This window comes from Perognathus longimembris, chromosome 22 (genome assembly GCF_023159225.1).
Source record: "Perognathus longimembris pacificus isolate PPM17 chromosome 22, ASM2315922v1, whole genome shotgun sequence".
Taxonomy (NCBI): domain Eukaryota; kingdom Metazoa; phylum Chordata; class Mammalia; order Rodentia; family Heteromyidae; genus Perognathus; species Perognathus longimembris.
The window spans coordinates 10,942,354-10,955,394 of record NC_063182.1 but is presented as its reverse complement, the minus strand read 5'-3'; the positions used below and the strand labels follow the sequence as shown (position 1 = coordinate 10,955,394).

General features: G+C 43.2%; 2 protein-coding genes and 1 long non-coding RNA gene across 3 annotated transcripts in view; 2 read left to right on the top strand and 1 right to left on the bottom strand.

Annotated features, from left to right (window-relative positions):
* Dmgdh (dimethylglycine dehydrogenase) overlaps positions 1-7,119 on the top strand; it is a 66,400-nt gene extending 59,281 nt beyond the window's left edge. Inside the window, exons 15-16 of the mRNA XM_048331130.1 lie at positions 880-1,014; positions 6,759-7,119. Coding sequence (XP_048187087.1) covers positions 880-1,014; positions 6,759-6,974 — 351 coding nt within the window. The 3' untranslated portion in view covers positions 6,975-7,119. The remainder of the gene's footprint in view (positions 1-879; positions 1,015-6,758) is intronic.
* The window catches only part of LOC125339844, a 32,962-nt gene that overhangs the window by 19,701 nt on the left and 220 nt on the right, over positions 1-13,041 (bottom strand). The window lies entirely within an intron of this gene.
* The window catches only part of Arsb (arylsulfatase B), a 140,198-nt gene continuing 137,844 nt past the window's right edge, over positions 10,688-13,041 (top strand). Inside the window, exon 1 of the mRNA XM_048331132.1 lies at positions 10,688-11,004. Within this exon, the coding sequence (XP_048187089.1) occupies positions 10,747-11,004 (258 nt within the window). The 5' untranslated portion in view covers positions 10,688-10,746. The remainder of the gene's footprint in view (positions 11,005-13,041) is intronic.

The following is a 13,041-nucleotide window of genomic DNA, read 5'->3' as shown; positions in this document are numbered from 1 at the left end:
CAGCTAAGTGTCCCCACTGAGGAGTCTGCTCACTTGGGTGTGCTACTTGGTTGTGGGGTATTTTATTAAGAATGGGAGTCTTTGAGTTTGCCTGATTCCCACTTCTTTAATAAGCCCCATAAGAATGGATTCAAGGTTTATCTCCATAACAGTGTCACTCACATTAAATTGAGAATAACCTTGAGAGTGCCCACAGGAGTATATTAGGAATAGGAATGTCATCTGTCATGCACTACATGGAAGGTGGGGAGGGAAAGGCTGAGAAGTGGAATGTTGAAGAATATGCTCTTCCTTCAAAATGCCCATGTCTGACTCATTTTGTAACCCACACGGGGCCAAGCACAATGCTTCACATGTAGCATGTTTTCACACATGTTTCCTGATGCACTAACAACCATATTCCAGTAGGTTACCATATCCTAGGGACCGATATTCTGAAGAAGGAAAAAATGTACAGCATTTTGGAGTTGTTTTAGCATCACATGTCAAAAAGTATATTTCCTACTTATAGAGAGCGAGTAGGTAAAAATTGAGTTGTACTTTGCCCATATCACTGCTCAGACCTTTTGGTAAGTGACAAGGGACAAGTTCCCAAGCCCCCATCACAGTTTAATGCCTTAGATTTTCCTGCCTAGGTGGTTCTGGGAAAATTGTCACCCCAAGTTATTCCCTTAAGTCTCACATATTTTGAAGGGCTAGGTGGCTGGTATTGTCATTTGAAGACTAAGAAATATTTGTCTAGACGTTTGATCCAATCTGTATTTTTATTCAATGTGTAATTGGCGAGAAAATAGCAAAGACAAATTTAAATGCTTGCATCTCTAACCTTGTCACAGCATCTGAGCACTCATTCATCATCATTATCTTGGGTTTCTGCAGCCAGCAGACTTCATAGGAAAGCAAGCACTGAAACAGATTAAAGCCAAGGGGCTGAAACGGAGACTGGTCTGCCTCACCTTGACGACGGATGATGTGGATCCGGAGGGAAATGAAAGCATCTGGTACAAGGGCAAGGTGAGAGCTGAGGGCTTGTTGCCAGGGGCTCCTGCATCGTCTGCCAAAACCTCCCCATTCCTGTGCATTTTTAGAGGCTCCTTTTGCTCTGCTTATTGCAAGGGTTTATTTATGTATTCACTTATCAAAAAGATGACAATTTTTTAAAAAATTCAGAACTGACATTCAAGAAATGGGAAACAATTAACAAAGGAAAATGATATGCTACTCGTTTTTGAGAAAAAAAAAGATTCTGTGTGCTTTATTTTAAAAGAATAAGCCTGAAGACATGATAGAGGGAGTGAGTCTGATTGTATAGAAATGCCATGATGAGACACTTAGCTAAGTATAATACAATATAGCCACACACAGAGACCACCAGGGAGGGATGAATCAGAGGGTAAAATGATCTACTTGGTAACCACATCTGTATCTGTGAAGCAAACGGTGGGTTTTATAAAGAAATTGGCATTCTGATTTCAGTTCTCAGGGATCCTTCAGAAAGGATTAACTAGCATAGTCACAAGAAAAAGTTCCAAATGAAAACACTGATGCTAGTGGGCATTGAGCCTTAGAATGTTAAGTGGCCCCCCACTTACTTCTTTAGAAGAAAGAAATTACCATCTTCCCATCATGGAATGTTCCATGTCATTCTCTCTGTATTCAGTAAAACCGGGGTTATTCAGGGACTTTTCCATGGAACTTCATATCGTCTACTTTTTCCTACTATCTGTGAAACCCAAGTTGGTTCAAGTGTGGATGCCCTTTTGGTGGTGGTGTCAGGCGGTGTGCAATGCTCGGTTGAGACTGTGGGAAAGGCACAGTGTCTTCCAGGCTCCTCTAAGGAGCTGTTCCTTGTTGAGCAGGGTTGGCTTGGTTAATAGCCACAACCCAGGTTCTGTGACTGGCTTTCTCCTCCACTGCAGCCTCCATATTTACTTCCCTTCCCTCCTTCTGGGGGAAATCTGTGCTGTCAAATCACAACCTTTGGGTTACTAAGGGAAGGCAATGTAAACCTGGTGCTAATGGCTCAGGCCTGTATTCCTAGCTACTCAGGAGGCTGAGAGTAGGATTAGGTTTGAAGCCAGCCCAATCAGAAAAAACTTCTCAAGATTCTTTCTACTGGAAAATAACCAGAAAACAAAGCAAAACAAAAACTAACAAGAGATGAAGGCTGAGAGTGGTAATGCTTCAAACCTAGCAAGCTGGAGGCCCTGAGTTCAAATCCTAGTATGGCAAAAAGGGAAAAAAATGGAACTTGAGCTGAGGCTCGGATCATGTGTCAGAGAAATATCAGCTAGTCTGTTCCTGTTTAAAGGCCAGATAGTTTTCACGTACTGTCTCATTTATGTTTACAGTATAGCGTAGCAGATATGTATGACCTGCGCCATTTTAAACATGAAGCTTTCAGGTTCAAAGGGGTTGAATTAATGCCTTGTGTTTAGATAGCTAGTGATTGATGGAACTGATTTCCAACTCAGATATAGTTGGTTTTTAAGAATTTCTTGTCCTCCCCCCCTCGAATGCTTACTGAATATTCCAGTTTGTTCTTTTTTATTATTTTTTTTATTTTTATTTTTATTTATTTATTTATTTATTTATTTTGGCCAGTCCTGGGCCTTGGACTCAGGGCCTGAGCACTGTCCCTGGCTTCTTTTTGCTCAAGGCTAGCACTCTGCCACTTGAGCCACAGCGCCGCTTCTGGCCGTTTTCTGTATATGTGATGCTGGGGAATCGAACCTAGGGCCTCGTGTATCCGAGGCAGGCACTCTTGCCACTAGGCTATATCCCCAGCCCTTTTATTATTTTTTTGACATGAGGTTTCAACTCAGTGCCTTATGCTTGTCAGGCAGATGCTCCCCGCTTCAGCCACGTCCCCCAATCCTTTGTGGTTTGCTTATTTTCCAGGTGAGCTCTGTATTTTGGGCAGGGGTTGAGTGCTGTAGCTAGCCTCCGGCTGCAATTTGCAATCCCCCAGCTCTGCCTCCTACATGGCTGGAATTACAGACATGGACCACCAGGCCTGTCTTATTCCTTGAGATGATTTTGCTTTATTTTGTTTTTCCCCTCAGACTAGCCTCAAATTATGATCCTCCCTATCTGTACCTCCTGGGTAGCTGGGATTACAGGTATGAGTCACCACACCAGGCTGTCTTTAGAACTTAATCATAGACTCACAGTTTTTAGACAGCTAAACAGCAGGGAGTTGCTTTTCAACACCATGAAGAAAACTTCAGACCTTTTCTTAGATCTCATGTTCTGTTACCTTTTTATCATATTTACTGGTAGACATTTATTTTCTGCTTACATTGGGCCACCTGCTCTTCTTTATAAATTGTTCCTAGGTTCCTCATTGCTTTTGCTTCCTCTTTTTCTTCTGTCTCTCCAGTTCAGCCCTCATTTCTTTTTTGTTTCTTTTTTTTCTTATTTATTGTCAAAGTGATGTACAGAGAGGTTACAGCTTCATACGTTAGACATTGGAAGCCCTCATTTCTTAATATATGTTCTGCCCCAATGTGGTGGCACATGCCTGTAATCCCCATATTGTGGAGGCTGAAGCAGGAAGATGGAGAGCCATGAGCCAGCTTGAGCTACATGGTGTGATCTTGTTCATCCTCCATATTTTCCTATAATTTATACAATTTCTACTGTTGCCAGCTCTGCTATGAACCAGTTGCTTGACCTCATCTCTGGGCCTCTAAGTTCCCAGCTACAGAATGAAGCCACTGGATGAGATGAGGATCTTCCCACTTGTAATTAGTATTTTTCTCTCAGCTATTTTGTATCTACTGTCTTTCTCGCTTCAGCTTTCATATGTTTTACTTTTTTCACTTTATTCCCATCCAGATTTCTCAGTACTTCCAAAGAGGGTCTACACATTTTATTTATTTATTTATTATTTGCCAGTCCTGGGGCTTGAACTCAGGGCCTGAGCACTGTCCCTGGCTTCTTTTTGCTCAAGGCTAGCACTCTGCCACTTGAACCACAGCGCCATTCCTGGCTTTTTCAATATATATGGTATTGAGGAATCGAACCCAGGGCTTCATGTATATGAGGCAAGCACTCTTGCCACTAGGCTATATTCCCAGCCCGGATCTACACATTCTTTCACTCACATTCTACTTCACTCAGCCTCTCTGGAAATTTAGTAATAGATAGAAGAAAGTACCAAACTGTGAAGATGCCCCGGGCTGCTAATGCCTAGTTCAAAGAGAAATTAAAGTAGAATTGAAAGGAAATTCTAAAAAAAAAAAATAATAATAAGCATGCTTTAATAATACCACTCACAAAGTGAGAGCTGTTTCTTCAGTGCAGAAATTACTGCAAGCCCCTTTACTGCTGTACTGAGAGGACTGGGCGATGGAGAGCTGGGAGACTCTGAAGATGACTGTGGGCTCAAGGCCAGTGGGTCAGGGGACAACACCCAGGGACTCACTCACCCAAGGCTCTTCCTTTTCCTTCACTTGCCCAAGAAAATCAAGTTAACTCTCCTACTCCAAAAAAAACCAATCTTCATGCTACAAAGTGGGAAGTAAAACAGAGATTGCTAAGATAGTGTTTCAAAGAGCAGCGACTAAAACTGCAGCCTGGCTGAGCAGATCCTTGCCTTATGCCACTTACCCAGGATCTAAAGGAGAAAAGCAATTGGAAGTACTGTTCTGCCCTGGCCATAACTAATGTGCCAGATGAAGGCCCTTCAGTCTCTTGATTTCTTTTGCCCCTTTAGTCAACTAGCTCTCACTAAATAGGTTTAGAAATCATACTGAAAGCTTCTGATTTGAGATTTCAGAGAGATCATTAAACACTGGGACCACGGAGATAAGGGAGTTCTAGAACTACGAATGTGTTAAGACCTAAAAGACTAGACGTGCACTAGAAAGACGGCTGACTGTTGTGGGTGCTCTGTGGAGTGCTCACCAAGGTGACCCGCGTCCACAAGTGTTCTGACCACCAGCTACGACAGCCTGCAGCCTGCTGGGAGGAGAGGGAGGAGCCGGCCAATGCTGTATGGCCAGGAGAAGCCATTTTGAGCAGGGATGTCTAGCACATTCAGCTTTTTTTGGTCTTCCTTTTACTTTTTCCCCCCTATACAGTGTTTTCTCTTGACAGTGTTCTGCATTTTGGGCTTTTACTTCTCTTTTATCTGTTACATTTGATATCCACTAGCCCTTTCGTAACTTCTTAGGCTTGTGACACCAGTTTTTTTTTTTTTTTTTTTGTCACTTATAGCCTTTGTTTTCATTCTTCTGGGTTTTGATTTATTTTCTTTCTTCCTCCTTCCCTCCCTCCCTCCCTCCCTCCTCCCTCCTTTTCTTTCTTTTTCTTTTCTTTTTTGTCCTGGGGCTTGAACTCAGGGTGCTGTCCCTGGGCTCTTTTTGCTCAAGGCTAGCACTCTACCACTTTGAGTCATAGTGCCACTTCCGGTTTTCTGGTGGCTAGTTGATAAGAGTCTCATGGACTTTCCTTAGCCACCATCGACTGGCTAGGCTTTCATTTCTTTTTTTTCTTTTCTTATTTATTGTCAAAGTGATGTACAGAGAGGTTACAGTTTCATACGTTAGGCATTAGATACATTTCTTGTACTGTTTGTTACCTCCTCCCTCATTTCCCCCTCCCCCCTCCCTTATTTCTTGTTTAGTGTTAGTCTCTGGTCTGCAATTGCAAGTTACCTTAATTCATCCTCTATGGTTTTGACTTTTTTTTTCTTTTTAAATTCATTACTAACAGAAACAAGGTACAAGTTTGTTCATCTACTCCATACATTTTTTCTTACTGATTATCTCTGTGTATCAGCAACATTCTTTCATCATCCTGCAAAGTTTTATCCCCCATCTTAGACAAGTTAATTCCATCTGACTTCAAAGTATAAAAGAAATCCTGGATCAATGATTAGCCTTCATGTTTTTTGCCCTGGTTTCCTAGTTATATATGTTACTGGCAGTAGGTACCAACATTCCACTCATTCCTCTAATGTGGCTGAGTTAAATTGTTACCATTTAAATGCCCTATAATTGGTAGGAATTGTTAAAGTCCATGTATATAAATATACACATACTATGTATATTCTCTAGTATAGAATGTTGACTTCACTTTGACTACTGATATTTTAATAAATATATTAATTCAGCACTATTTTGGCAGATTTTCTAACCCTAATGGGGACAGTTAACTAAGTTGCAGCTGGATTTATCAAATTTCTCCTTTCTATTTCATACTAGATTAATGATAAAGGGTTTTTTAAGTTTAAAATGAAACATCTCTCCCCAGTTCCAAAAAGACAAAAAATAAAATAAAACGAAACCATTCTTTCTTCTATCAAATTCTTTAATATGAAGTGGGGCAAACTAATGTAATTTATTAAGAAACTAAGTATTGGGGCTGGGAATCCCTGCTGTAGAGCTGGGACCACAGGCATAAGCAGGTGAATCACAAAGACTGAGCCTCAGACTAAAACACTAGGCCCTCTCCAAAAATTAACTAAAGCAAAAAGTGTCAGACGTGGCTCAAATGGTAGAACACCAAGTACAAAGCCTTGAATTCAGTATCATAAGAGGAAAAAGAAATGAGAAACATTAGGCAAATACACATATGTTATTGAGCATTATTTTTCACAATTTGTATATTTGCACCCTTTACAAAAGGTGATTTATATCTCTGGTATTAGCCATTAGACAGAATTTCTTAAAACTTTCACACTAAATTGACTCTGTATTGTAGATTATTTCATCTGGACATGCTGAATATTACTGGGTTTTGTTTTTCAGGTGGTTGGCAACACAACATCTGGAAGCTACAGTTACAGTATCCAGAAGAGTCTGGCTTTTGCTTATGTCCCTCTAGAATTAAGTAAAGTGGGACAGCAAGTGGAGGTTGAACTACTAGGTAAAAATTACCCAGCAACCATCATTCAAGAGCCCTTAGTATTGACAGAACCAACTAGAAATCGCCTTCAAAAAAAGGGCAGAAAGGACAAGGCTTGAAAAAAGGCAGTTACTAATCAGGTGAATTATAATTGCTATATGACTATACTTGAAATTATTGTAATTGGTGCTTCAGAATAGAGGGAACCAGGAATTCATTTCAAAATCATCAAAACCTAGATTTAGAATTTTAATAAAACCTTTCTCTTATGTTCAAAGCAAAATATAATAATGAATTAGTGATTAATGAATATAATAATGATTCAAGTGAAGAAACTTAAAATGGATGACTTTTTATTACCCCATCTTATAGTTTATTAAATCAAATCAGGAAGATACTAGGTATTGTCAATAGACATTGATCATTATAACAGAATTAATGAACTTTATGTAAATTTAGGAATATAACATCTGGTTGATATCTGAAAACAAATTAATAAATTATCTTTTATTAATTTTAATGTGATATTGACAAACTTACTTTTTTAAGAATTCTTTCCTTAGGTGATTGATAGTTTTAATTTTTTACAATATATATGATGAAAAGTCAATTTTTAGTATGTGTTTTATTCAATGCTCTGAAATATTTGCTATTTTCATAATGAACTTTCCTGAAAGCAGCTTTATAGGATATAGAGTGTCCTTTCAAAGGTTATTTTAGTAGAAAAATTGAAAAAAAAAAATAAAAAAGAACAGTCTGCCAAAGGAAATGGTACTTACGAACCTTCAGAAGTGCAGCTGAACCTAAATAGATTGTGCCAGAACACACACGGTTTGAATACTGAACACTTCTCCTTGGGAAAGATGTAATGTGAGCTGACATCACATGACACCATTCTAAATGTCTTCTCACAAAGCATTTGACAACACAGGTCAGAGGAAGGCAGGCGTAAGAGCTGATGGCATCGCCTTCAGCGTAATGTATAGCAAGAAAAAACAGACACAATTCTTTGATATGCTTCTTGAAATTATGTGAGTTTAGCTGACTGAATAAATCAAAAGAGCATTTTTGGGGGGTACAAGATGGTCTATCATTTATAATTAATTTATACATATATGAATTTGTTGCACATTGAACTTTTCCTAGCTATTAAAGAAAGAAGGCCCTTCTCTGTGAAAAGGGTTTAGATTCTCCCATTTTGGGGGAACTACTATAGCAAGAAATGCATACTCTGTCAGTTTCTAAAACTAAATGTGGTATGAAAATAATTTAACACAATGACATATAAATGACTTTGGGTCTTCTTTCTGATGTCTAAGTATTATTTCTTTCAGACTGCTAAATGTAGCAATGGAGCATTGAGTAAAAGCAACCACAATTTACTACTCATTGGTGGGCCAATGGTTTTCTCTCTGAAGAAAGGCCTCTTATCATTCTTATCTCAACAGCCAGAGAGCTTTTCTTCATATATCCCAATAGCTAAGCATTTAGAAATCGCTTTAAAAAAGTGACTTAGTCTTTGTATGCATATTTATCATATGTAAAACCATTGGACAGAAATGGTTTGAGGGAAGCATGGAAACAGGGATTCTGACGTCTGAACACAGCATGTAGCACATCAGCACAAGCTAAGAACTAGGCCATGGGAGAGCAATCAAGAGACCTGGTATTAGCAACTCTTTATCTCCTAGTATGTCTTCAGCAGATCAGTGTGTTCCTTGGGGGAAGACTTGTTGGTAGCATTCCATAAATTATATTACATGAACAATGATGGTAGTAGTTCCACATCCAGCACTACAGGGTGAAGAGGCACCTAGAAGAGGGATGGGAGATGGCAAAGTATGAGAAAGAAAGACACAATCTCAGGAGTCAACGTGGAGAAATGGCCCCTAGTTCATCTTCCAGGCACTTTTTATTATTCAGCATGACATAGTAGGAAAAGCAATGAATGTTGTACATAACTAGTAATGAGTGAATAAGTTTCTTCTCTAACACAACGTGGGCTGCATTTTGTTAGAAAAGTAACCCTGTGCTGAGCATAGCTCTTAGGCTAATATTCTTGAGTAAACTATCCTCTTTTCTTAGTCTGGGAGAAGGGTTAGGAAGCCAAGCTAAGTATGAACTCTTAATCTAGCTTTGAGTAAACTAGATATCTTACCTTGGTTTGGGGAAAGAGTCAGGGATAGAGGCCAGGGCCACTGTTCTCCTGTGCACTGCCTCTGCACTCTTAAGTGACCCCTGCCACTTAGGTGTCCCTGGCATGGTGCCTTTGCACCAAGCCAAGGATGCCTTCAGTCTTGCTTAAGAGAGATCTGTGGTTCTGATAAGTAAGTCATAGTAGATAACATGCAGAGACAAAAATTCATAAAATATGAGAAGTGTATGGCAAAAACGTTCTTTTACCAAGGTGGTAATAGCTTCTGTATCTTTCTTGAATTACTCTAAAATAGGCACCTGTTCTCTCCTCCCCCCTCCTTTCCATGCCAACAAATAGGTAAGAGGGAAATATCCCATGCATTAAAAGAATTTCTCCAGAAAAAGTAAAATAATCATCCTCATAAACATAGAAGTGAATACACTTTAACTCATTAATTAACTCATTATTAACTCATTAATAGAAAAACTGGTAAGATGTTAAAATCAGTACAAAGTAAAATCTAAAGATCAAGAATATTAAAGTAAGTGTGCCAATGCACGTGAAACAGTTTTTGCCTTAATGTGGGAGTTGGAGGGTTGTTACCCCTCTACACAAGAGTTCATTTGCTTGTATATAACAATTATTTCAGGGGACTACCATTGGTTTGCAATTTATAAAGCTGTAAAATAAGTCAAGTGTGGTGGCACATGCCTGTAGTCCCAGCTATTGGGGAGGTAGAAGTAGGAGAATCACCATTTGAGGTTGGCCAGGAGAAAGACAATAGGAGACACGTTCTGAAACAAGCAAAAGGATCGGGGTTATGGTAGAGTGCTTGCCTAGCAAGAAAATGACTGAATTCATCCCTGGTACTGAAAACAAAAAAAAACCCAACACACACAAAAAAAAGGTTGTAAAATAATTCCCATAAAATTAAACTCAGCCTGAAAGGATGTGTTCTCCAGGTAATGCAAAACAACAAAACACACCAAAAAAAAAAAAAAAAACCTTTCACAGAATAGCTATAATTTATCTGCAGACATGGAGTAAGCAGAAAGTCTCGGATGGAAGCAGGAGGGCACTGTCCATTAAGCTAACCTTCAGGAAGCCTATGGTCTCACCCGCAGCTATGCCAGACCAATCAGACACTGTACTTCTTGGGCTCACTGCTTGGTGAAGGCAGCTCTGCACAAACTCCTATCGTGGACAAGCTATGTAGCTAGTCAATGACCATTTGCCCCCAAACAACTTCAGCACAACCTGGAAGTAAAAGTGCGCCTTACACAAGGCACCGTGCAGCCGGTCTGTGTGTCTGGCCCACGGTCTGCCAGTGGGCAGGAGATGGCTTCACAGCGCGCCGTTCACGAATGCAGCCCCAAACACCCATCTTCCCCAGGCCGAGCTCTCAGGCTAGACGCGCCGGCACAGCTCGGGGACTGGGGTGGCGGTGACCACGCCGCAGATGTTTTTGCCATCTGCGAGCTTTATTAAAGAAACGAGCGCGTCCTGTGGATGCCACGGGGCCGCGTTCAAGCCTAGGGGACCCACAGACAAGGGGCCTCGCGAGGGTTCAAGCAGCCCCCGCGTGCGTGCGCACGTGCCCGGCCGGCGCCCTCCCCCAGCCGCAGGCCCCCGGAGGTCCCGGCCCCGCGGGGCGGGGCGGGGCGGACCCCGCCGCCCAGTTCCTGATTCTATAAGCGAGGCCCCGGGGCTGGCGGTGCCTGGTGCGGCGGCGCGGAGATCGCGGGCAGCGCAGCATGGGTCCGGGCCCGCGGGCGGCGCTGTGGCTGCTCCTGCTGCTCCTGCCCGGCGGGGGCGTCGGGGCCTCCCAGCCGCCCCACCTGGTCTTCGTGCTGGCCGACGACCTGGGTTGGAACGACGTGGGCTTCCACGGCTCGGCCATCCGCACGCCGCACCTGGACGCGCTGGCGGCCGGCGGGGTGCGGCTGGACAACTACTACACGCAGCCGCTGTGCACGCCGTCGCGCTCCCAGCTGCTCACCGGCCGCTACCAGGTACGCGCGGCGCCGCGACGCCCCGGCCCGGCCCGCTCCGACACGCGAGGCCGGGGACGCCGCCGAGCTCAGTAGCAGGCCCGGCTTCTCGCGTAGGGGACGCGGAGGCGCCTGCGCATGCGCGCCCCTCAGGCTGCTTCCCCCCCGACCCCCCCCCCCCCCCGCGCCCGCGTCCTCTGCGCATGCGTGGCGTCTTCCCGCTTTCGGTGAGCGTGTGTGCAGGTTGGGTCGGGGAGCAGGCGCCTGGCAGCCGGGATGGAGGATACGCTGAAGGAAGGAGCGGGCCTGTGACCCGCCCAGCCCCCCGCGCACCCCCGTAAACCCACTCACCTTAGGGACGCCCGCCCCAAACGGAGGTAATTCTTTTCCCGGTCGCAAGACCCCTGGAATGAAACGCACCCTGTTCCCCTTGAGTTTAACCTTGAACCCTTGGAACATCTTCATGGTCTCATGGGAAGCTTCCCCTGGCTCTGCCCTGCAATCCCAGCTTCTCGGGGGAACTGACCTCTCAGAGGACTGCGGTTCGAAGCCAGGCCCGGCTTGAAAGCCCTTGAGACTTTCCTCCAATTAACCAGCAAAAAGCCGGAAGTTGAACTGTGGCTCCAGTGGTAAAGGTCCAGCCTTGAGTTAGGGACAGCACCTGGGCCCCGACTGCAAGCCCCAGGACTGGCACATACCCAAAAAAAAAAAAAAAAGGTTTCTCTTTAGAAATGTCATGTTCAGGGGGCTGGGAATGTGGCAGGGACAGTGCTCAGGCCCTGAGTTCAAGCCCCAGGACTGGGGAAAAAAAAAACAAAAAGAAAGAAATGTGGTAACTCCCAGCCCCAGGCTTTTCTCTTATGTACTGCTACTCACCTCAGGCCTGTAAAGTTGAACTTGTTTCCTCAGACTGCACGGAAGTAACATGTCTAAGATGCTTATGTGATTATAACCCTATTTTATGCTGGGTACTGTGGATACCACATGCCCACCTCCGTGTGTATGTTGAATATACTGTCTACACTCAAGAGTTTATGAGCATACCATGCTAGTGACAGTAAACTTGAACCCACGAGATTATGCTTGGACCCTGCTCTCCCGTTTGTATCCACATAACCTTGCAGATCAACCCTACCTTCAAGTTGTCCCAAGACCAGAGGATGAAGAACTGCATCTATGATAAAGGTTTCACCAGTAGTCTGAGGTCTTAGAGACAGGGGAGATAGTGTTGTTGCTTAGGAATTGAGAAACACCTAGCTAAGATTTGCCAGACAGATACGCTGTCATTCCCCGATTCACTATGAGTTGTAAAGACATTCTGCCTTGCCTACCCGGGCTGCTACGTGTAATCAGTAATCTCTAATGCAAGTCTCAACCTAGACGCGGAGTAGAGATACGTTGGAGTAAAGACCAGGAAATAAAAGAAAGTGAGGTGTGTCCCAAGGGTTATGCATTTGCTCTGGTTAAAGAAAACTTGGGCTGCCAATGTGGCTTAGCGGTAGAGTGCTTGCCTTGCATGCATGAAGCCTTGGGTTCAATTGCTCAGCACCACATAAACAAAAAAACCAGAAGTGGCGCTGTGGGTCAAGAGGTAGAGTGCTACCCTTGAGCAAAAAGAAGCTCAGGGACAGTGGCCAGCTCCCCTTGGGTCCAAGCCCCAGGACTGGCCAAAAAAAAAAAGGGAGAAAAAAGAAAGACGACTCAACTCACACTGAGAAGAATAGAAAGGTTGGTCATTTCTCCAATATTGTCCAAACAGACTCAAACAGGAAAGCAAATACCATGCTTCAAAACTCATTAATACAATTAACTGCTCTTTTTCTTCTCTGTCATCCATCTCACAACCACGAACATTTGTTCTTAGGAAATAATCAGTATCTAGAGTATCCTATTGTTAAGTGAAAGAAGGAGCAGGAGGCCAGTGGTTTACTCCTGCAATCCTAGTTGCTCAGGAGGCTGAGATCTGGAGCATCCTTGTTTGAAGCTATCATAGAGAAGTCAAGGCTCCATAATCAGATAACCAGGAGAAATCTAGACCGGAGTCCTGACCTAAATGGT